General features: G+C 38.1%; 1 protein-coding gene across 12 annotated transcripts in view; it reads right to left on the reverse strand.

Annotated features, from left to right (window-relative positions):
* LOC122634677 (dachshund homolog 2) overlaps window positions 1–24401 on the reverse strand; it is a 215764-nt gene that overhangs the window by 43845 nt on the left and 147518 nt on the right. For 11 of the 12 annotated variants that reach the window (XR_006328449.1, XM_043823847.1, XM_043823850.1 and 8 more), the window contains 2 exons: window positions 22500–22724; window positions 4442–4525 (listed from right to left, as the gene is read on the reverse strand). Coding sequence is in view for 11 of the 12 variants with exons in the window: in XM_043823847.1 (XP_043679782.1) it covers window positions 4442–4525; window positions 22500–22724 (309 nt within the window). In the remaining variant the exon portion in view is untranslated. The remainder of the gene's footprint in view (window positions 1–4441; window positions 4526–22499; window positions 22725–24401) is intronic. The other variant, XM_043823848.1, reaches the window with a different exon arrangement.

Below are 24401 nucleotides of genomic sequence, written 5' to 3' on the forward strand. Positions count from 1 at the left end.
TAACACTGTTCCAACATCGGATAGTACATTTTTTTCTTCCTTCCTTTTCCTTTTCTTCTTCTTTTTTTTCCCCTTTTCATTTTTATTTTATACTTATTAATCGATCCAATGAAAAAATGAAACGTTTTTATTCGTCGATATAAAATAATACGATATAAAGAATCTAATATCTTTTGTCAGTGTTTTATCCAATAATGAGAGCTACAAATATTGATTAAATCTTTTGATAAAATAAGTATTCTGATAAACGACAAGAAGAAAGGTCATCTTATTGTTTTATTCGTAAGACAAGGTTCATCATCCCCCATCGTTGGCAGGACGCTGACACGATAGGGAAGAGACCGACGACTGCTACCTAACCCCTGCCAAGATAATACGAGAACATTCAACTCCCTCTTTCACCCTTTCCCTTCCTCTCCTCATCACCACCCCTCTCTCTTACTCGTACCAACCCTCTTTTCCACCCTATGCTCGCTCAACGGGCGGTCGAGAAGATTTCAACCTTTAGCGAAATGCCAAGCTCGCCTCTAAACGGGCTAATAACGTTGCTCCCTTTCTTCGTACTATATATAGGTAATAGCTTCTTCGACTCTTTTTTCTCTCCCTCTCTCTTTCTATCTATCTATCTATCTATCTATCTATCTATCTATCTATCTATCTTTTTCCATCGTACTGATTATTACCACCTTCAAAAACGAGACTGAACGTCGATGCCAAGATAATCATTAAAGAAAAGCGAAGAGACCAATCGATTTCTAAATAAATCCAAAAATGGATCCAAACAAATAAAACTGTATAATTTATTAGATATTAAGGGGATAATGGAAAAATAAATAAAATTATTACATCTCGTAGTCTGTGTTTCATTTCTCGTCCGATATGAAAACAATTCGTTTCTAAAATTTATTATATACATACATGAATGCATGCATGTATATATTTATTTATTATATATATATATCGTACGTAAATACGTGAATACTTACTAACATATATATCGTTGTATTATTTTCGACTAATAGTAATTTCTCGTCATCACACGTGCTCGTGCACATGTTCACGAGGATGATGGGTGTGGTAGAGTTCGCGAAGGAAAGAGAAACGCTTGTAGGAACGCCCTCGTTAAACCCAGACATATGCTATAGATTGACACGGTATCTCTTACAAGACGGTCATTAGTCGAATGAGCAAAGGTCTTACGAAGTACCTGCGTAAATATCCGTGGGACTGGCCGGTCATCAATCATCTCAGAGAATCGTATGAACGAACGAACGAACGAACGAACGAACGAACGAACGAACGAACGAACGAACGAATGAACGAACTTGCAAAGGCTCGCCTCTTTATCTCATTTTCTTTTTCATCTTTTTTTTTCGTTTTCTTTCTCTCTTTTTTTTTTGTTATCCTTTATTTTTCTTCTTAGACGTTCGGAAAGACAAAAGTAAATTACTTTTACAGACGTTAATTCTCTTATATTTTCATCGTATCTTTGTTATAACAAAAAATTTACGAATAATATATATACATACATTTTAGTCTTTTTTTCCAAAATTGTTTTAATAAAATCCATCGAAATAATTCTTCATTAATTGTTTGAAATGAATGAAGAAAATGATGGTATATACTTAGTATACATTTGTATTGCGTTCTAAGAAAGTCGTCTATTCGATCACGTGTAGAATCAGAGAGAACGTCATAGAAGATAAAGGTTGCCGATAGGTGACACGAAGGGAGAGAATATTTCCTATATTTGCGATATCATAAGGTACGGTGGTGTCAAGAGGGATGGGAGTGGGGTAGGAGGGGTAGGGGATGGATGATGGTCTCGCCTCACGTTGGAAGGGTCGTACACGAGAGAGAGAGAGAGAGAGAGAAAGAGAGAGAAAAAGAGAAAGAGAGATGGAGGAAAGAGAATAGTAGTGGGTTTGGTCGGCTATTCCGTGAGACTGTCTGTCATATTCATGTATTGACACTGAGCTGGTTGACTAATGGACTGCTGTTGTCGCAGGCTCGTGTTACCGCGAGCGTCCGGCCTCGCCAAGTCGTTTTTCCTGCGAATCGAGAGAAAGCGAAGCTACGAATGACGAGAACGTCATGTATACATATATATATATATATATAAATATATAGGGTGATTCAATAATTATTGTCAAATGAAATGACTTTTTATTAGCTTGAAAGAAAAAACGTTTGGGTTCGCCAAAAGACTATGCATTAAAACTATTGATAAATGAAACTTCTTCTGTATATATATATATGTGTGTGTGTGTGTATGTGTGTCTATTTTTTATTTGAAATTGTTTATACGGGTACACAGAGAACAATCGTCTTTTCTAAAAGAAATTATTCGAACATGACAATAGTCATTGATTCACCCTGTAGACTCTCGCGCGTGTCTACTCCTCTCTTTTTTTTCACTCTTTCCTTTTTCCCTTTTTTTCTTTTTTATTTTTTGTTCACTCCCTATGCATACCGACCAACGAATATATTTTTCATGGGAGAAAACAATGGCCACCGGTGTGTGATTTTTTATTCGCCGATAAAATTCATTCCTTGATACAACGGGTTGATCCACTTAAAAAACGTCAGGACGAACAACAAAGGATCTCTAAATGTCCCCCCCTTCTCTTTCTCTCTATCTCTCTCTATCTCTCTCTGGCTCTTGCGTTCACTCTTTCCATATAAATCTATCTCTTTTGCTTTTTGGATCATAACACGATGGAGAGAAAAAGACGAAGAAAAGTGATGAGAGATAGATAGATAGATAGAGAGAGAGAGAGAGAGAGAGAGAGAGAGAGAGAGAGAGAGATGGCGAGAGCGTGAGGTAGGAACGGAGGAGTAGGAGTAGGTGTAGGAGTGGGAGTAGGTGGATGAGGAGTAGGAGGAAGAGGGAGAGCATCGTCGGCACGTCACCGAAGGTCTTTTCATTTTTTAATAACAAACGACGAGAACGGGTGAACGGGGCGCACGCTTATTCACGCGTCATTCCACGCGACTTCTACATATTTATCGAGGCTCACGCGCATTGTGTCCGCGTCAAGCGGGACGTCGAGCTTGCTCGCGAAAATTTCGCGATATTGGATTCGAGTATGGCTGTATATATATGTATGTGTGCGTCTATGTATATGTATGTATGTATATGCGTACGTATGCACGTATTCATCCATGCATACACGTGTACGTGTATATTCGTGTATGTATATACATGCATGCATACGAGCGTAGAACACGTGCGGATTCGCTCGCTCATCCGGTTTTTCTTTTCGTCGAACTGGTAAAACGTTCGTCGATGTACTTGAAAATCAAAGAACCGTGAGAGTCGACCGTGAGAATCGATCATTTTCTAATTTTATTTCTTTTAATAAAAAATGTCCTGACTCCTCTCATATTTTTTCCTCTAGTACGGCCTTCTATAATTTTTTGATCTAAATTATTCATCCTATTATTTCATCCGACCCTTCGAATACGAAAATTTCGTTTTCATATTTAATTTATAAGTATCGTTAAACGGGCGAATAACAATTAACGCGTTACGGTGGATAATCATTTTGATAGAAGCAAAACATTCCTAACAAGTAATAGCAGTTGAATCAGAGAATATTTATTTCTAGTTTCACGACGTTAATTTTCGATATTGTATCTTTCTCCTTATCATTTCTAATCGTCTCTTAGAAGATGCATGAACCGAATTGGATGGTCAAAACGTTAGACAACTATTCTGTTACGTGTTGACGTCCGATGTAAAGTTGGCTGAGCGATCACCGGTTCTGACTTTACTGTCCTTCCTTCCTTGCTTCCTTCCTTCCTTCCTTTCTTCCATTAAACGTGCCAAGGCACAAATATAAGACGAAGAACGATAGGAATGTATTAACTAACTAACTAACTAACTAACTAACTAACGAATGAATGAACGAATGAAGGAACGAGAACGAACGAAGGAACGAAGGAAGCAAAGGAAAGTGGAAAAGGAGAAGGATGAAAGACGACGACGAGTCGCGTTGCAAAGCTTCTTCGAGAATAATAGCATCGTGCAACGTAGTACGTGGATCTTGCTTAGACTTTATAACGTGGTTGTCTCTATCCATTCATCCATCTATCTATCTATCTATCTATCTGACTGTCTATCTATCTATCTAACTATCTATCTTTCTCTATTCTATCCTCTTGCTGCTCTTCTCTATGACTTTTTGATTTATCGTCGTGTTAACTCCAGGGTTCGAAATCACTTAGAGGAGATGTTCGATATATGTGACATCGATGTATGATATACAATAAACTCTAAAATCTATGGATTAATAAGTATTGAAAGAAATGCTAAAATGTTCCCCGTTTAAAATGCGTACGGTAAATGCTGTAATATCAGAAAATATTAATATATGTATATGGATATAGTGTGTGTGTGTGTGTCAAGGATATTGCATCCTCATCGTTTCCTACTTACCTCGAACTTTTTGCTCGTCTTGAAGCTGCCGTTCTAGGCTGTCCTTCACCTCTCTTTCACGAAGAACGTCCATCTTCAACTCGGCTATTAAGGGAAAAAAAGAAAAAAAAGAGGAATGAAAAGTTAGAGTATAATTTTTACAATGCCGTTGGTAAATAATATCTAATATCTATGGACAGTTTGACATCACCCATGTAATATATTCTATAAATTTCGAATAATCGATGTGGATAACAGGTACACTGTAGAATTAATTAGTCCCGAAAATGATGAATTTGAAAATCACTGATGAGAGAGGGAAAGAGAGAGAGAGAGAGAGAGAGAGAGAGAGAGAGAGAGAGAGAGAGAGAAAGGAAGAGATTTTCTGACGAAAGAGGAAGAGAGAGATGATAATGACGGTACTCTCGCGAAGGTCAGATTAATTTGATAATAAGAGAGTCTCGTTCCTATTGGATCCGACCAAAGGATGGGAAGTAGAATATCGTACGGTTGGCTGCTCGGACGATTAAATCCAACGGTGATGGGCAGGCAAGAGAGCTCGCATAGTTACGTCTAATAGAATTGTATTAAGTCGTGGCATTCGTCCTTTTCCTTCTCTCAAGATATAGACTCTCTCTCTCTCTCTCTCCCTCTCTCTCTCTCTTTCTCTTTCTTCTTTACCTCCCATCTCCTCCTTACCCATCTCTATCCACTCGATCTCTCTTTCTATCTCTCTCTCTCTCTCCCTATGCTCCCAACTTTGAAACTTGGCGTATTCCCATGAGAGCCAGCACGCTAAATTAGCCATTTCGAATCTCGACGACAGTCTCTGAGAAGGAGTCTCGAAATACTCTCCTCCAAAGTCGACTACTATGTCCTGAGAATGAAATTTTCGAATAGTCGATATAATCGTGATTCGAGTCAAGAAATAAATTGTCGGTACTAAATGATATATCTTTGTTGGAATCGATCGTAATCAATTATGCATATATTTGTATATCAATCTTAAAAAAATATTCAAGAGGACTCAAAGAAGAAACTATGGTAATTGGTTTCTTGCGAATTGAAAATCACTTTTCAGTTGGTAACACGATAAAACGTTTTTCGGCCTCTCCAAATCGAGCGGGCTAATTCGGTTTGAACGAGAGTTAGTTAGGGGGAGAAAAGTAGAGAGAGAAAGAGAGAGACAGACAGACAGACAGAGAGAGAGAGAAAGAGAATTCACCCCATTTCTCTCCTTTTTTTCTGCTCGTCTACCTCGTCGAATTACATTGGCTCGGACGCAATGAGCCACGCAGGATATTACGTACGGTCCTTTTCTTTGCGGCTGATAAGTTCCTTCCTAACGTCAACGATAATTGCCCGATATACCGAGATAACTTCGTTTCGTTAGGTCGTTATTGTAATTTCTTATTAGTATATCTGGTTCGTTCGATTTTCCACTGACTTTAAACAGGCCGAAAGTAATACGAAAAGACAAGGAAGAAGAAAAAGAAAAAAAAAAGAAAGAAGAATTTACACGTACATATAGGTGTATGTATATATACGTATGTATGTATAATATTATCTACAATATATACGTAGACGTATAACCCAATAAAAATTAATAACTCATAATGACATATATTATTACATAATATGTTTCTAATAATATCGATCTAATCAATCTCGCCACGAGAGATCTTCAGTTTATTATCGTAAAACTATCTACCTTTAGAATGATAATAAAGTTTACACGTTAACGAGGTACCCCGGGAGACGAAAATTTGGTGCACATGGCATAATCGAACGAGTCGCGATACGGACGCGAAAAGGGTGCGAGTCTTTTCGATGAGGAGGAGGATAAGAGAAGGAGACGAAGAAGGACGAGGAGGACAAGAGGAGGAGGACAAGAGGAGAAAGAGAAGGTAGGAGGTGGAGAACAGAACGATGAGTCTCGGAGAAGAGAATCATGTTGGTAGATTAGGTAGGGCCTGCGTCTCAGCAGTCTGGCAGCAATTTGAGAGCGTTTGCGAGGTCCATTAACGGCGGTAACTCTTCACGACCGGCCGCCACGAAGATTCAATTTGAATGCTAACCAGAATAGGAAGTTCGCGCCGAGGCACACGGACTATTATATACTTACATATACATACATACATACATACATACATACATACATATATACGTCCCATGAACCCCGCCACTCTGTTATTGCCAATTTCGGCGCGTTTCTGTAGCCCACTTTGCGATCGTTTAGATTATCATCTCTCTCGCTCGCTCGCTTGGTTGCTCGGTTGCTCGGTTGCTCGGTTGCTTGCTTCCTTGCTTCCTTGCTTTCTCTCTTTCACGGAGTTATTCCTCTCTCTCTTGATCTCTTTCACTCGCACACTTCTCGTTTCCAAGGATAATTGAACTTTATTAGATATCGTCCCTGGAATATCAACCCTTGTATCAACCCCGAGGCCCGTTCGAATCGACTTGATTCAGAAACGTTTAACGATCGTCCAGTAATTTTTTCCTTTATCGTTTATCAGTGTTGGCTTATAGTTGGTGTCGTTCTGTTTTTTTTTCATTTTTTACTCTTTCTCTCTCTCTCTCTCTCTCCTTTTTTCTTTTCTTTTTTGATAAATGAGAACCTTTGAAAAGTTTCCCACCAAGTCTTTTCATGCGACTAATTCAAGTGGTTTTCACCAACTTTCGTTTCTCCTTCACGAGTCCCAACGGACAGGGCAGTGAGAAGTTCGTCACGATGAAAGAAAAGGAAATCAATTATGCTAGCGTGACATCGAGAGAGAAAAAGAGAGAGAGAGAGAGAGAAAGGGAAAATGGCGTTATTGAAATTTGGCTACGGGAACATTAAAATTGCACGAATTAATATTAGCGTCGGTGCTAAGCCACGAGAAGAAGCCTTAGAGACCAAAGAAAAACGTTCACGATCGCAGAAAGTAACGATACGAAAACTCCGCGTTTTATCATTCTAACGTCAATTAGAGGAACCCTAATCGTGTCTCGGATCATAAATCCAAAATTATATTCCAGCGAGTTTGTGCGAATGGATTTTATGGTAGGAACCTTCTACCCCTCTGTACTTACAAGGAATACATTAGGAATTTAGTTTAATTCAATATAAAATTTCTCCTTTCGTATCATTCGTATCATTTTCCAAGGCGACGTTTTACAATTTATAAGAAATCTTTTTTCATCTCTTTTTCTGTTCATTTCGAAAAATCAATAATCAAATGCTCGATGATGGAAAACTTCGTGCTAGGACAGGAGACATATCTTAACGATATGGTCGAAAGCATTCATTACCATTCGTAAGATAAATTAAATCTAATTCTCCCGTAGACCTTAAAGCGCGTTTTATTTCCAGTGGTAGCTTTCCTATCAGCGTTCCTCGAATTTGGACATTATCAGTGTTTAGAATCGATCTGCGATAATAATTTTCACGCTAACCCGAGCCGCCGCGTCGGCCGCGTTGTAACAATAACGGTGCAACGGAACGTGCATGGTACTGTTACCGAAGCGATTCATGGTTATTGATTAGTATATGGGTGCCAGCAAGAAGACGGTGCTCTGGTTTGGGGGGACGGGGACTGGAGATGCGAGGGTGAGGGGGTTGAAGGCTGGCTTGGGACTCGAGGGGAGGAAAGGGTGCGGTGTCGACGGTGGTAGCAGGGATGGTAGTAGAGGTGGGGAGATGGAAGGTTGAGGGCAGCTACGGCAGGGGAGTGGAAGGGAGGGGGTGGCTTGTATAGCGTTCACATCCCCGGAGGGCTTGTACGACGTCGTGTACACGTATATGGCTTATACCCAAGTGCGCTAAGATATTCGCACGGCCCGAGGCCACCCTCAGAAACAACAATGTCAACTTACCCGCCGTGCCCTGCAATCGTTTGAATAGTATAATGTAGTTTTCGTGTTACGCTGTCGATTCCTCTCACTCTCAAGCCCCCAAACTCTTACCCCACTAACCACTAAAATCTATGGAACACTTATATACAAGATTTCTTTACTTGCGAGTTTCTTATATTAGTGTATGTGTATATATATTTATTTATTTATTTTTCTTACGATATAAATGTTTCATTCACGAGATAAAAATTAGATTAAAATTTATTATATTCGAAGAATTATATATATACACACGCACACGTATACGAAATTGCTTAATGTTTCTTCGCAATTCAATTTTAACGGATCAAGAACGGCAATAAAGCGTCGTGCATGGAATTAACCCGTAGGATTATTTCGAGAATTTACAACCTAGGGTACTCTCTCTTTCTCTCTCTCTCTCTCTCTCTCTCTCTCTTTAGCTCGCCTTCTCGCACACGCGCGCGCGCTCGCGCGATACCACTTAGGTGAATCTTATTTGCATAGCTTCCGACAGATTCCTTCGTGGAAATTAGAATTTCGAAGATGCGCCGCCGGCTGCGGAATAGCGTTTTCTTCGAATCACGCAGCCCGCTAATTAATTTTCTAAGAGATATTAGATAGACGAATAAGGTTTAAGACGTAGTAGAGTTTAGGTGTACGTAGATGTTGGCAGTGTATAGTTCGGTGCCATTGGACTTTCATAAATTTTCCGATCCTAATCCCGATTAATCTCCATGTTGCACTATTTGCCTAAGGCTCGATCTGAGAAGAGACAGAATAAGAGGGTTTGGAGCCTATAATATTCGCGGGTGAAGAGGAGGAGAAGAAGGAGGAGGAGGAGAAGGAGGAAGCGAGGACCGAGAGAATATTATTGTTTCTACCCTTGAATATTATAGTCGAATAACGATTAAGTGTACATTGGAAAGTTCGACCTGTCCTACGGGCATGGACCTTATACTCTAATACTCGTGGAACTTGAATTGTCTAGGAAGATTATCCTATTTATCTTATTAGATTTTTACAAATTAATCTCGAAATGTCAAACCATTAGTTTTTATTAACATGATTAATCCTTAAATAACATTAATGAAAATTATTTCCTAGAGGTTTCTCCCAATCGTATCCTTTGATCGCTCATACACTTCTCTCTTATTCCATCAAAATAGATTTGACTTTGACTCGGTGCGAGAACGAAGGCAATAGTTATCCCATGCGGATTACAGTCCTTGGCTAAGGACTACAAGGGTTTCTCTCCTGCGGGATTTAAGACGGACTTAGCTCTTGTTCCGGTCGCTGACCACTTTGCCTCCCATTAACCATTAACGGATCTAACGAAAATAGGATTAGATCGCAAGCTAGCGGAGGAGCTCGACTAAAACTACTGACGTTCATAGTCGGCATCGGGTTTCTTGCCCGGAGCAGCTCGAACGAACGGATTATCGAAACTTCTTATTCCTTCTTACGCGTCCTATGCTTTTATAACTAACGATTATCATATCTTACATTATCATATCTAATACCATTGAAAATTAAAAATTAAGATACGTTTATTAACGACATCTTATCTAAGGTTATTTTAATAAACCGGTATTCCTCACGAATTATCGATTACGATATTAAAACATTCTAATTACTCATCAGACATTAATTCTATCATTACGATTTTATGACTAATGTAACATCATTTAGAACGAATATCTTACAATACGAGCCCAAAGCATTTCCTCGTGGAAACGATTAAACGTGATGGAAGAGTTGCCTCGTAACCGATCGTTACGAGTAAAAAAAATAGTTTCGATATCTCGACGAGGTCGCGAGAACTCTCACTGGAGACCGTGGTCCGTCGTCGTTCGAACTCGCTGGGAGATACCGTGAAGAGCGTTTTCGCGTTTCAAGATAATCCTTACTTCGGGAAGGGGACCTCCGGGATATCTTCTCGGAGTTATTACACTAGCTTCACGACAACGACAACGATTTCGAAACTAAACAACTGTCAGCTCTTCCGATAATAATTAGTACTCTTTTACTTATTACCAGACATTCTCTAGACATACGGAATTGTTTTATCTAATCGGTCAAATTATCTTAAGTGTGTAAAGGATTATTATTATATAGGTATATACATACATACATACATACACACACATATATATATATATAATAAATATATATATATCTCTATTTTTTATTTTTTACATACATACATACATGTATATATATATTATTTTGTAAAATTTTGAAAAACTTTATAAAGACAGAGTAAAAAAAGGGAGGAAAAGAAAGAGAGAAAGAGAGATTTCTATCGTGACTTCCCATCGAGTGGCAGGAGATCGAAATGATCGTCGCGTTGTAACAAAATATTCGCTACGCGCGGCAATAAACGGCGTCGTTAACGACACAGTGTGTTCTTTCCTCCCTCCTCCTCCTCCTCCTTCTCCTCCTCTTCCTCCTTCTTCTCTTCCTTCTCTCTTGCCTCTTTCCTCTCTCGCGTGGCCTTTACTACTGCCCTTTTATTGCCGGTAAATTACACGCTTTATTCGTGCGCGCGACGACTCGAAAGCAAACTATATAATTGAACGGTAGTTAAAACTGCGGTAGGTCAAGTTTTTCGTTTTTTGTTTTTCACTTCCCGATATTATCTCTTCTTTTTTTCTCTTTTGCTTTTCTTTGTTTTTTGTTTTTCTCGTTTTCCCCGTTTCTTTTCTTTTTATTTTCTCTTAGTCTAAACATTTCCATTTTTCAAGTCGATGAAATAACGATTAGAAGTAATTGAAGAGAAGTATCGATTGGTTAGTAAAAAAAAAAAAAACAAAAAGAACCAACGAAATGAAATATTATTGAAAAATTACATGTAAGAAAGAGTAAAAAAAACGAATATTTATAGAAATTCTCTCTCAATCCTTTCTTTTTTTTGTCAATTTTTTTCTTTTCTCCTTTCGTGATCCACGTCGAGTTGTTATTCTTTTCTTATTTCTTCTTTTCCATTATTTTCTTTTTTTTTCATTATACATTCATTTTTACGATTCGAAGAAACATTGTGAGCTATAAAGCAGACTTTGTACCAACGTTACCATACGATTTTCCTCTTTAAGAGAGCCATTATCGCACACGGGGAAACGATTCTGAGAAGTCCACGAGTTGAATTGCGAGAATGAGAAAGAGAGAATGAGAGAGAGAGAGAGAGAGAGAGAGAGAGAGAGAGAGAGAGAAAGAGAAAAAGAGAAAGATAGTTAGATAGATAGAGAGACACTGAAATACCTAAGAAGAATGACGGCGACGAGCACACAACAGTGGTACTTAAATACAAGGCGGTGATAAAATCCACAGAAGGACAAAGTCGACGAGGAGAAGAAAGAGAGAATGGAAAAAAAGATTCGCGCAAAGCAGGTTGTCCCTCTTCCTCCTCCTCCTCCTTTTCCTCCTCCTTCTCTTTCTCCTCCTCCTACTCCTTCTCATCCTTCTCCTCTTCCTCAGCTTCGTCGGTCGCGAATGCTCGTAAATTTTCGCTTTATAATCGTCGCGGATGCGAAATTACCGTAGACCAAAAGGGATTTCTTTTTCATGGAAAGAAGCCGAGAGTGTGGCCGGTTTTGTTACTTAATTTCAAGCTATTCCCTCTCTCTTTCTCTGTCTCTTTATCTCTTTTTATCTCTCTCTCTCTCTCTCTCTCTCTGTCTTTCTCTATCTTATACACGTTTGGTACAAAACAAAGCTATTCTCCTACTCGTCGATATTCTTCTTCTTTCTTTCTTTCTTTCTTTCTTTCTTTCTTTTTTTCTCTTTTTTTTTGTTTCTCATTCTTTTTATTTTTTATTTGTCCCGAAGGAAGGATCGATGTCTTCTCGATCGTTAAATTGGAGATTTACGTGATGTCTCTTCGTAAAATAGGGGTTGGGGGAATAAAGAGGGGTGCAGAGGGGAAAGAAGAAGGAGGGTGCTGCTTGGAGAGGGGTTAGAGAGGAGAGGGTGGTTTATCGTTCCGCCTTTTTCCTAGGATACTCTCCTCGTATTCTACACGCCGGAAAGACATCCTACACGTGGGATTACGCGGTTTATCTTAGCACGGAAATCACAAGCCGATCGGTGTCATTAATATCGCTTGAATTTTATTGTTAAGCAGTGTCGTTACGTCGAGAGACGTGTTGTGTCGTTCCTATACGATCATTTTCTAAGATTTTTCATCGTTAACCTTCTTCTTCTTCTTCTTCTTCTTCTTCTTCGTCTTCTTAATTTTTTTTTATCTTATTATACTTATATTATAGACGTACGTGGATACATGAAATTGTTTATAGGAATATGCCTAATGAAACATTGCGTTGATAAAATGTAGGCACATCAAAGTGTTGATATAATCAATTTCTTTTTAATTTAATTTTCTCATGCACGTTGGAGAGAGAGAGAGAGAGAGAGAGAGAGAGAGAGAGAGATTCCATCTTTTCTTTTGGTTTTTCTTTTTTAACCTAACCATTTCTTTCTCTCTCTTTTTCTTTCTATGTGTATATATATGTATATATATTCTACTTTTATTGTTAAATAAATAATCGAGCGGTATATGTTCGAAGCGTTAAGAGTGTAATTTATTATCCAGCCCGACGCCATTCGATGCTTTGTCCTCGCTCTTAAATTCTTTACTCTCTTCATCCTTCTCTTTTTCTCACCTTCGAAGTACTAAAGAGAAAGAGAGAGAAAGAGAGAGAGAGAGAGAGAGAGAGACAGAAAGATAAAGAAAAAGAAAAAGAAAGAGAGAGAGAGAGCCCGTTTATTCTCCGTTTTCAACTCTTTCTTCTTCTTCTTCTTCTTTCCCTCTTAGAGAAGTCCAACCTAAAAAAGCAAGTAGTAGCTGTTCTCTCTACGAAGGAGCTCGAGAAAAAGAGAAGGATAAAGTATCAAGCAGCACCAGCAGCATCAACAGCACCAACAGCACCAGCACCAGCACCAACAACAGCAGCAACAGCAGCAGCATCGAGCATCAGCACCACTACCACCATCACCATCATCACCATCACCATCACCACCACCACCAACAAGAACAACGACAACAGTGAGATTCGAGATTCTCTGGTGGCTTATGCTAAGAGAAACTCCGGTGGTTTCTTTAATTGACGATTCGCTGCGTTCCAGGTTCGGTTTTGTGCCCTTAGAAAGGTGGTAAACGACAACGGGTTGGTGGCTACATCGTATTGTCTCGCATTTTTATTCCTACTTTTCTTTCTGGAGCTCCGGGATGCTGTAATTGTGGGTAAATGTGTTTGTACCTGTATGCGTGTGTCTGTATGTATGTATGCGCCTCTGTGTATGCGTGTGTGTACGTAAAGAACGGTGATCTCGAATGCATATCTCTTATGTCTTGGTGAATACTATTTCTTTCTTTCTTTCTTTCTTTCTTTCTCTCTTTCTCTTTCTCTATCTTTCTCTCTCTTTCTCTTTCTCTTAGTTTGCTCTTCGCGGCAGGGTGTAACGAGTAACACAACGGGGCCACCCTGACCTGAACGCCGAGATGTCCCATTAAAGAACGTTCGTTTCTTTTTCGATACACCAGAATGCCGACTCTCTATGCACAGTACATGTGGCAACTTTCAAAGACCTAACTATTCTTATTTAGCTCATTATTCTTACTTAGCTTTACTCCTCGCCGTATGTGACAAATATATTTTTATGATCTTTCTTTCTTTCTTTTTTATTTTTCTTCTGTTTTTTTTTTCTTTTTCTTTTTTTTTCTTTTTACTTTTTTCTTATGGAGATTGTCACAATCGACGTGTAATAATCGTTTGAATGAAATGAAAATCGTCGTCAACATTCGTATGATTATAGGACGAAATCAATGATAACTATATTATCGAATATATATATAAATAAAAAAAAAAGAATCGTTGTTATTAATGTTCAACATTCGTACAACATTTCTCTCGTTTCATATTTACCGAGTGAGCTTCACAAAATCGTTGAATCCTTCAAGGTTGGTTAGGTGTTACCCGATACTCGTGAGTCACGGATCAAACTACGCTCGACAATTTGTAGTCGATGCACGCCTAAGGCTTCCGAGTTACGAACGACGTATATAAAAGGTAGGAGTGACGCGCTCGCAAAAAAATCGAAACGATGATCGTTGTCCAGTTTCCGTTGGATGAGTCCTCTCTACCTTATAATACTAAATTACACGTTATTATTCATATCGATTACCCGGTCAAGTCGGAGATATTTCTCGAAGATATTGACGTACGAACGTAAGTAATATTCTTAACGTAAGTAAGTAAGCAAGTATTTAAATACGTACGTACATACGTACATACGAATGCAACTATGTATCGTAATTTTTTACTATATCGAAAATATTTAACAATTTTTATGAAATTTCCAATTATATTTTTCCTCTATTTTTCTTGTTTACGTTTCTTTCTTTCTTTTTCCAATTTATTTCTATATTTTCCTTCGATTACGAGAGATTTTTCTCTCGAAAGAGAAGAATCTACTATCTCCCGTTCGTGGACCATAGCTACGAGGCACTCGACGAGGGTAATTAAATATCTGTGGACCTGAGTGGTGTATACGCCGCCCAATGCGCTACCTTAACGATTGTCTCTGGGTCAGAGGTCACGCACGCACACACCAACTGCGTTCCAGAGTCTCTCGTCGATGTATAATGCGAGAACGGTCAGGAACGACGATTACTGCTGGCACGAAGAATAGCATGGGAACTATTATGCTTATTAAGGTAGAAAGTAATAAATTATAGGCGGCTAATAATGGGAACGGGGCGAGAGACGTAATTGATGTACGCGGAGGAAGTCGTTCGGCGACTGCCTTCTTCTCTCTCTCTTTCTCTCTCTTCTGCGAGAGAGAGAGAGAGAGAGAGAGAGAGAGAGAGAGAGAGAGAGAGAGAGAGAGAAAGAGACGATTCTCGATTCTAATAGCAACTCGAACAATCGTTCTTTTCCTACAAAGAGAAATCCACCGTTTCAGATTTCTCTATAATAATCTCATTTAGATAAGTTATTCAAAAACTTTTTCATCGAATAATATTACGTGATCCAAAATATTTTTCTATGGAGATGATCAAACTTTTTTTCATCGAAATTACTTCTTCAACATTATCTTAACAAGACAGAGTCGCGCATGTCTGGACATCGAATGAAATTTTATTCGTGCGATAAATCAATCTTACAAAGATCGTCGTAAAGCATCTTACTATGTTCCTATCTATTCGATGAAATACGTTCGTCTTTTAACTGGTTGTTTCGACGAATCAACGTAGATATTTGACGGGTGATAAAGAAAAAAAGAAAGAAAGAGAGATATAGAGAAAGAAAGAGAAAGAGAAATCTCAGTTATAGGTTTATATGGTGAAACGTAGTTTCTAACGCGTAAAGGCTAAGCTTCGTTGTCGTTCACTGCTAAAGCTATTATAGTATTCCGAAGCTAATAAACCGATTTCGGTCTTAATTAAAGAGACTAAGACTGTAGGCACTAATTAAAGCAAACATCCGGCCCGGAGTAAAACCAAACGAAGATAACGTTGATGACCTCGAAGATAAAAGGAAGTATAACGAGTAAAACGATATTTTCCTATTGATAAAAAAGAAAAAGGGAAAAGAAAGAAATAAAGAAAGAAAGGAAAAAGAAAAAGAAAACGAAAGAACATACACATTTTATAAAAAAAAAAGAACAGTGTTTTATAACGAATAAAAGAATTAACTATATGAAAAGAAGCTATGGTAGGTTGTTGTCGACGATGAAATAACAAGTGGAAGCAAATAGAAAAGAGACTCTTCGGCTTGGCTCATTGCTTCGTAGGAAAGAGAAATGAGAGAATGAGAGAGAGAGAGAGAAAATGAAAAAAGTACGTGGCATCGATACACGTGTGCGTATATAGTTTGCACGATAATGGCTACTCGCCGGGCCGATATAGAGATAGCCTCGGTTAGGCTCACCTCTCCGTTCAGGAAGAAGAGAGGGCGGGAGGGTCGTCGCTTGGCAGGGTTAAGCATAAATCAATCAGAGCGCGTTCATATCGGCGAACAGAGAGAAAGAGAAAGAGAAAGAAAGAGAAAGAGAGAGAGAGAGAGAGAGAGACAGAGAGAAGATGGTATAAGCTTTTTCTGCCGATTTAAAGATTCACGATAGATTTACATAGATACTAAAAGAAAATATGAACATATGAATATTCTCTAATACATCGAACGATTTTTATTTTTCGAAGAAGTTATGCTAATATAAGGATGATCGCTTCGCGCTCACGTCATTATTACTCAAAGAAAACGTTCGAGAGGACTGACAAAACAGATTTGAATATACGTACGTACGTATGTACGTACATACATACATCCGTATACACAGACACGTGACATATACGTACGTATGTAAATAAGTTGAATATATCGTAGAATTACTCGAATCTATTTTCAAAGTCACGAAAGATTATCGAGAATAAGGCAGCATCCTGGTAAGTTTTTCAAGCGATACGAGAACTAGCTAGCAAGTTAGCTAGCCAGCTAGTCCACCAAGGTGGATCGTCGTGGCTCGCGGTAATAGGATTTCACGTAAGCAGCCTCCCAAGCGGGGAACCAAAAATCGGAGGTGGACTGACTTTATGGGGAGACTCCTCGATCGTGAAGGAGGAGTAAGAAAGAAAGAGAGAGGGAGGCAAAGAGAGAGAGAAAAAGAGAGGTTGGTGGTGGCTTAAGGAACGAGAAAAAGAGAGGAAGAAGGATGGAAAAACTCCAGAGGAGAGAAAATAAGTAAAAGAAAAAGAAAAAGAAAGAGAGAGAGAGAGAGAGAGAGAGAGAGAGAAGACGTTGGGCCTCTACAATTTTAATTAACCAGGTACCGGGTAGCCGATCGCGATCGAATCGGGTGCACGATCTACAAGGAATCTACATAAGATCCTCCACTCGCGGCTACAACTCAATCCCCTCTTTATATTCCACTGCGGAGCCTTTAACCGGGCCTTATAGTGTCCTACGTGGGTCCCTCTTCGATACGATGCTCGCACAATTCGCGTTCTCTCTCTCTCTCTCTCTCTCTCTCTCTCTCTTTCTCTCTCTGTCTTTCTCTCTCACTCTTTTACCCTCATCTTATCTGGTCAAGGATCGAAGATAGCAAGCTCTTCTCTCGCGCAGCATCCGGCCGGCTCATATTGTCCCTCTTGGTGCAGCGTTAACTTATCAGGACCCTTCGATTTTCGATTTTTCTCTCTCTCTTTCTCTGTCTTTTGTCTCTTTTTTCTTTCTTTTTTTTTTACGTTCCTTCGCAGACTACGCACGGAGATTCGAGTCATTATCCTGGAGCAACTTACTCTTTATATATATATATATACATATCTACGGATGTGTGTCTGTGTGTATTTATAAGACAGAGAAAGAGAGAGAGAGAGAAAGAGAGAGAGAGAAAGAGAGAGAGAGAGATAGGGGAAAGCATAAATTGGAGGTAAAAGTCCAGAGACGATGGAGAATTGTTCTCGCGACAACGCGCTTCTATTAACGATCTCTACCCGGTATTCTCCCCTTTTCGTGTAACGAGGAGAAAGAGAAAGAGAGAGAGAGAGAGAGAGAGAGAGAGAGAGAGAGAAAATGAGAGAGTTCACGGAATAGCAAGGGATTATCTTCGCAAGAGGAAGAGAGAGAAAATCCGTTTAGGACGAAGACAAAGAGAAGACATTCAACAATCTATCATAGATAGATATCTTTCGATACATAAATTCTATATACAGTTAATTAGACAAACCCGTTGTATAATAATAAAATAATGTATCTACTAATTAACAATAAACGTCGATAAAGCTTCGATAAAGAAACTTCGCGAGCATATGTTATTCTCAATAATACAATGATTAACTTTTATGAAAACTTTTTTAACTCGTCGTTTTAACGCGCGAAAAACATCTTGTGCAGTATTATATAGAACGATCGTATTCTCTCCTCTCTCTTTCCTTTCCCTCTCTATCTCTCTCGTAGTAGGTATAGACGCACAACGAAGGACTGGTAACGCGATAGCGGCCGTATGTAAACCCATCTGGTGTAAAACGAGCTGCTGGCTCGTTCGAGTATTAAATCGGCCCCTCTCTCCTAACTCTCTTTCCGATTCTTTCGCTCCCTTTCCGCTTCCCGCCCTTTTCCTTTGCTTCGATAGCGTATACGTATGTATATAAAGACACTATAAGGAAAAGAAAGAGAGAGAGAGAGAGAGAGAGAGAGAGAGAGAGAGAGAGAGAGAGAGATCTGTTAAGCCAGCCAGCAATAACAACGCCTTGCATTCTTGGCTTAACGTCGCAACGAGGTCGAGATGAACTCGTTAGCATTCACGTGTCCAAAGTAACCGACTCGCGTCCGCGCCTTAACTTCCCCTCACCTCTCTTAGCCAAGTGTCCCTTCGTATTAAATTCCGAGTCCTCTCTGTCTCTCTGTCTCTCTCTCTCTCTCTTTTTCTCTCTGTCTTTCTCTCTCTCTTTTATTCCTGAGGGCAAGCAAAGGAGTCGTAGAACAAAGGGGAGGATGTTCGAGAGTTTCGACGAAGGTGATCTCCTTTCGATAATGCAAACATCCTCCTACTCCTCCTACTCCTCCTACTCCTCCTCCTCCTCCTTCTCCTCTTCTCTCTTTTTCTCTTCTTTCTACGATTTTGTGTATATATCTGAGTGTATGGCTATGTTTGCGTATGTGTGTATTTTCTTTTTTATCAGAGGATAAAGAATCATCGACTTCCGACCTTTGCGATAATTTTTATTGTTCTTTTTCTTTCCCTTCTTTTCTTCCTTTTTATTCCTCTTATCAATTTTTTTGGTGATATTTATAACAAAAAAAAAAAGAAAAAGATAAAAAGAAGGAAAGATTCTATGATAATTAACGTACATTTTTTATAATGACATGATTGATACAAGATTGAGACATGATAATGATATTAATTAGATGAAATGTTCAGGATCTTGAATTAGTTATAGCTAATGGTTCGATATTTCTCTTTTCTTTGTTTGTTTATTTGTTTGTTTTTTTTCGAATCTTTTCGTTCACCATAGGAGGAAGGAGAAAGAGAAAGAGAGAGAAAGCGAGAGAGAGAGAGAGAGAGAGAGAGTGAGAGAGAGAAAGAGAGAGAAAGAGAGAATGAGAGAGTGGGGGTGGTTGGTTAAGCGTCTCGTAGCGGCCGGCCACGATGCCTGGCATTCCTACCGTTAAAGCTGGCGAACGCATTAGTTAACGGCCCTGAAAATGACACTTTGTATCGGCTAATGGGTAATTAAAGTCCCGGGGTTACGTTTCGGTTGGAATTTATTAAACACCGACCACAATGTACACACCGACGCTAGGCCGACACACTCGGTTATCGGAACTCGTGTTTATGGAGGTGCCTCCAACCTTAAAACGCTTGCCAAAATTCTGGATAAGCCGCAGAGACGATTCGAAGCTCGCCATCAAGGGAGAATTGTCTGATAGAAAGTGTTTCAAGGGGGGATGAAAAAGATAATAGAAACCTAGAGAGAGAAAGAGAGAGAGAGAGAGAGAGAGGGAGAAAAAGATTGGAATGGACAGTAAATCGTGCTTGCTTAATGTGCTATCGAACTTTGAACGTTAACTATCTTATAATATGATTATGAAAAGATTATTAAAGAATGTATTAGAGATTATATTAGGGACAAGAATGATACGGAAGAAAACATCGAGATAGTATTAAAAAATGAATTTAACGATCGTTTAAGAAATATATTTATTCTACAAAGAGCAATCCAAAATTGAATATCAGGAGTGAATAATAAAATGGGTTGAAGAAATATATATGTTACGATCTTTTCTTACTGTCCATTCAGGAACTCGAGTGGTGCAAGTCGATTCGTTCCAATTTCAAGCGACGATCCAACCTAATTTTATATTTACGTATTATATATCGTATTATTCTATTGAAATAAACGGAAACGAGACGAGAATAATCAGACTAGATTTGGATGATTTATTTATTTCAGATATTTGCTTGTGTATATATATGTGTGTGTGTGTATATATATATATGCACACATATATGTGTGTGTATGTCTATATACATGTTGGATAATTCAAACAATGTGATGTAGTAAATAATTGTTATTTTTTCTCTTTTTTCTTTTTTTTTGTTTTCTGACAGTCATTGCATAATAATTGTTAAATACTAAATATATTAAAGAGAGAAAGAGAGAAAGAGAAAGAGAGAGAGAGAGAGAGAGAGAGAGAGAAGGAGAAAGAGTAAAAAATAGATAGAAAGAGATAGAGAAATCTATCATAAACGAAATATATAGTCTAATTGTATGACAAAAAAATAGTTAATCCATGAGAATGCTGAGTTTCCGTGTATTTGTAAAGGCCGAGATTTTTCTACGATCAAACGACACGTATAATGACGTATTATGACGTTGAAATAAAAAAAAAAAAAAAACAGAAAAATAAAAAAAAAATAGAACGGAAGAAAATAATAAAACTTTTAACAAAACGGACAATAATATCCTCTGTGTTTTTTTCGATTTTTTCGACTTACACCATTACTCTCATTCTCAAGGTCTCTCGCATATCATTTTATAGACGTTGATATAACAAGGAAGAACGAAAAACGACAGGATGATTTTTCTTAGAACATTTTCACATATAATCGATCAACGGCAGATGTCTAAAACGCGTTGTTTCATAATATTCTATAAACGCACGATATCATCCTCTTTTCTTTCGTATTAGAATGAACATTCTTTTTCACCTGCTGTTGCTCGAGTATAAAAATCAACGCTATGATACCTACGATAATTAACTTATTTAATTATTAATTGCGATTAATAATTGTTAATCGAATTAAATATTACCCAACACTGATATTCACCGCGATTATTAAATAACACGAGATCAGATTTGTTCAAATTTATTTACCATAATCTTCCCTCATATAATAAGCTTTACGTATCTATAATACTATATTATTATAGTACGTATCTATAATAATATACGTACATGTATGTATCTATGCATGTTTATATAGTCAATGAAACACAATGATCAATCTCATACATATTTTATATATATATACTTTTTATTTATTTATTTATTTATATACGATATACTATCTTACGAAAGATCCCTCGTCCGACGATTTAAAAAAAAAAAAGATTATCTCTTATCAAAATTTCTTATTTTCGATAATCGTCCGACGAGCGATCCTACGATTTACAGGATCGAGATTTTTTCAATCACGATCGATCGAGATTATGATTAATTATTACTATTATTAATATTATTATCGTGCACTTTGCACACTTATTCGTACAAATCTTTCTTATAAGGGTAACAGAGTCTAAATTATCTATCCTATTCGTAATATTCTAATTTGCGTAAGTATATGATTAAAATACGATATATATATATATATATATATATATATATATATATATCGAGAACTGGCAGATCATCTCATCGTGATTTTTACCTTTCCAGCTCTCCCAATTATGTCATAATAAATTTGTTATGTTCATTCAATGAAAACTTCGAAAGGAATCGTGTTGCCAATGAAATCTTTATGAGTGCCACAGTGATCATTGGAGGATCGTAGACTTTTACACGATTATTATTAACTACTTAATCACTACTGTACGTTTTTTTTTTTTCATTATTATTTTCTTTTTCTTTTTTTTTCTTTTTTTTTTTATACTGTCCAAAGACCTACTCTCGGATTTACGATGGGTCTAAACGAATACATCTATCGAGAAAAAAAATCTTCATCTAACGATCGAATAATGATCGATCCTACTAAAAAAGAAAAAAAAAGGAAGAAGAAAAATAAATCAATTATACGATCCTCTTCCTACGTATGATAAAATAGATATCGCTGAAAATTTCTTTACAATCGCTTTGGCACTTTTGGTACGTAATAAACAAAATAAAAACTGGCTTCAAATGGATGATGATTAGGAAGAAATAAAAAAAAGAAGTAGAAAAAGAAAGAAAGAATATAGAAAGAAGAGTAGGAGTTAGGTTCCAAAGGTAGGAAAAAAGAAATAAAGGTAAGAAACGAGTACACGCGTGAAGAAAAAAATCGATTAAACAGACAAAGAGAAAGAAACAGAGAGAGAGACAGAGAGAGACAGGGAGAGAGAGAGAGAGAGAGAGAGAGAGAGAGAGAGAAAGGTTTTACTAATGCCTCCTAATGTGGTTCTGGGAGAGCTGAAAGATAATAAAATTGTGGAGAGCGCCCTCAAGTGTCTTAAGAAAGCCCTGCCACTGACCTTTCTCATAGTTGATTTGCCTCTCCTGTTGCCTCGCGTTGTCAGCTGCGACCTTGAGCAAACCCTGGATATTCCTTAACAAAGTCTCCGTACTCGAAACCGAAGGGTCCTGAGCACCCTGTGACACTGCGACTGCTGCTGAGGCTATCTGAGAGTAGTTCAATGCCTGAGGACTCTCCGAGCCTGGTGCTGGAAGTGGTAGGTTCTCTGGGACGTCCGATAAATCTAAAGGAAAAGGAAAAAGAAGAGATGAAAAATTAAGATGTTATCAGTATCTGTTACGAGTCAGTTATGATCAGCTGTTCGGCATAAACAAATTATTTCTCCCGTATATATATATATTTTTTCTTTTTCACATGTTTATTATATTATATCAAAAAGATAAGAGAAACTTGTCAGCATATATTCTGATCAATTGTTCGACACGAATAAATCATTGCAATATATTTTCACATATACTTCACTGTAGTTATATAAAATAACATACATGCATACACAGGCAGACAGATACATAGATATTTTCAAGATGTTTCTCAAACTATTATATTTCTCTCTCTTTTCCCATTTGTAACTAACATTAATAATAATTATTATTATTTTATCTGGCTCATATGCGTTTGTCACCGTACGTATACCGGTCGTTACATCCAAAGGATTCTTCGAAAGGATTTTGCCTTAGGCAAACAGGGAATTTCGGTAAAATTTATACGAAGATAAATCTTGATATGACACATCTTGGGAATATATCCTTGGAGATATTTTTTTTTCCCTTTCGAATGAGAACGTCTATCTATTCCAGATGAAACACATATAAAGAGGGTACAGATCTTTCTCTCTCTCTCTCTCTCTCTCTCTCTCTCTCTCTCTCTCTCACATACACACACAGATACGAATTTTTTCTTTATCTTTGTCCTTCCCATACGAAACGCATATCGCATGCGGTTCCGCGCGAATGCGCGACAGGCGTACGAGAACGAAGCGTCATTAATAAATTTAGTCGAACGATCGGTCGAACAACGTTCGAGGGAGGTCGAAGTAGGAGAAGAGTTACGCCGTGTGCGTGTTCCAAAGTCGTAATCTCCGTAAGACTACTTGTTACCCTTCGCCACTCCTCTGATTTAACGTCACCGCGAGCGAATTAAATTTTGCGAATGAAACGGCAAACCCCCCTAGAAATCATTTTCATATCTCCCTTCCATCCTTTCTTTCTCATATTGAATATTTCCCTATCGACTTTTCACCACTAAGAGAGAGAAAGAGAGAGAGAGAGAGAGATAGAGATAGAGAGACAGAGAGAAAGAGAGAGAAAGAACATAGTTTTTGTTTACTATTTTTCCATCCTTTTCTATTTTTAACATTTTAGTCTTTCTTCTTCTGTAAAACGGAGACGAACGTTTTTAACCGATCGAGAAAGACCCACAACGCGATCGTTGGAATACAGGATGTCTTATGGTTATTGCGAAACGGGCTGGAGTGGTGAGACAAGATGTCTGCGTGGGTTCCAGCCTTAAGTGATCGTGCTTTCTTTTCTCTCTGTATATATATCTATATATGTATATATATATATATATATATATATATATATATATATATGTATGTATCTGTATGTCTATGCCTGTATGCGTTCTCTACGGCCCACACCATCGCCTTAGTACCCAGACGCTGCTTTATGGCCAATGATATGTGCTTTATTGTATCGTCTTTTAATTATCAGCCTGCACCTACAACACCAACGGCATTTGGTTACTTATTGCCATTGCTCGATTTAATGCTCGACGAGCGCGTGCGCACACAGAGCAGCGCAGCGCACTCGCTAAGCCGGCACCTTTTGATAGCAAGGTTCGCGCTCACGAGTAGACGCAACCTTCTTTCGATGCCCAACTATTTTTTTTTCCACGTTCA

Source organism: Vespula pensylvanica, chromosome 15 (genome assembly GCF_014466175.1).
Source record: "Vespula pensylvanica isolate Volc-1 chromosome 15, ASM1446617v1, whole genome shotgun sequence".
Lineage (NCBI taxonomy): Eukaryota > Metazoa > Arthropoda > Insecta > Hymenoptera > Vespidae > Vespula > Vespula pensylvanica.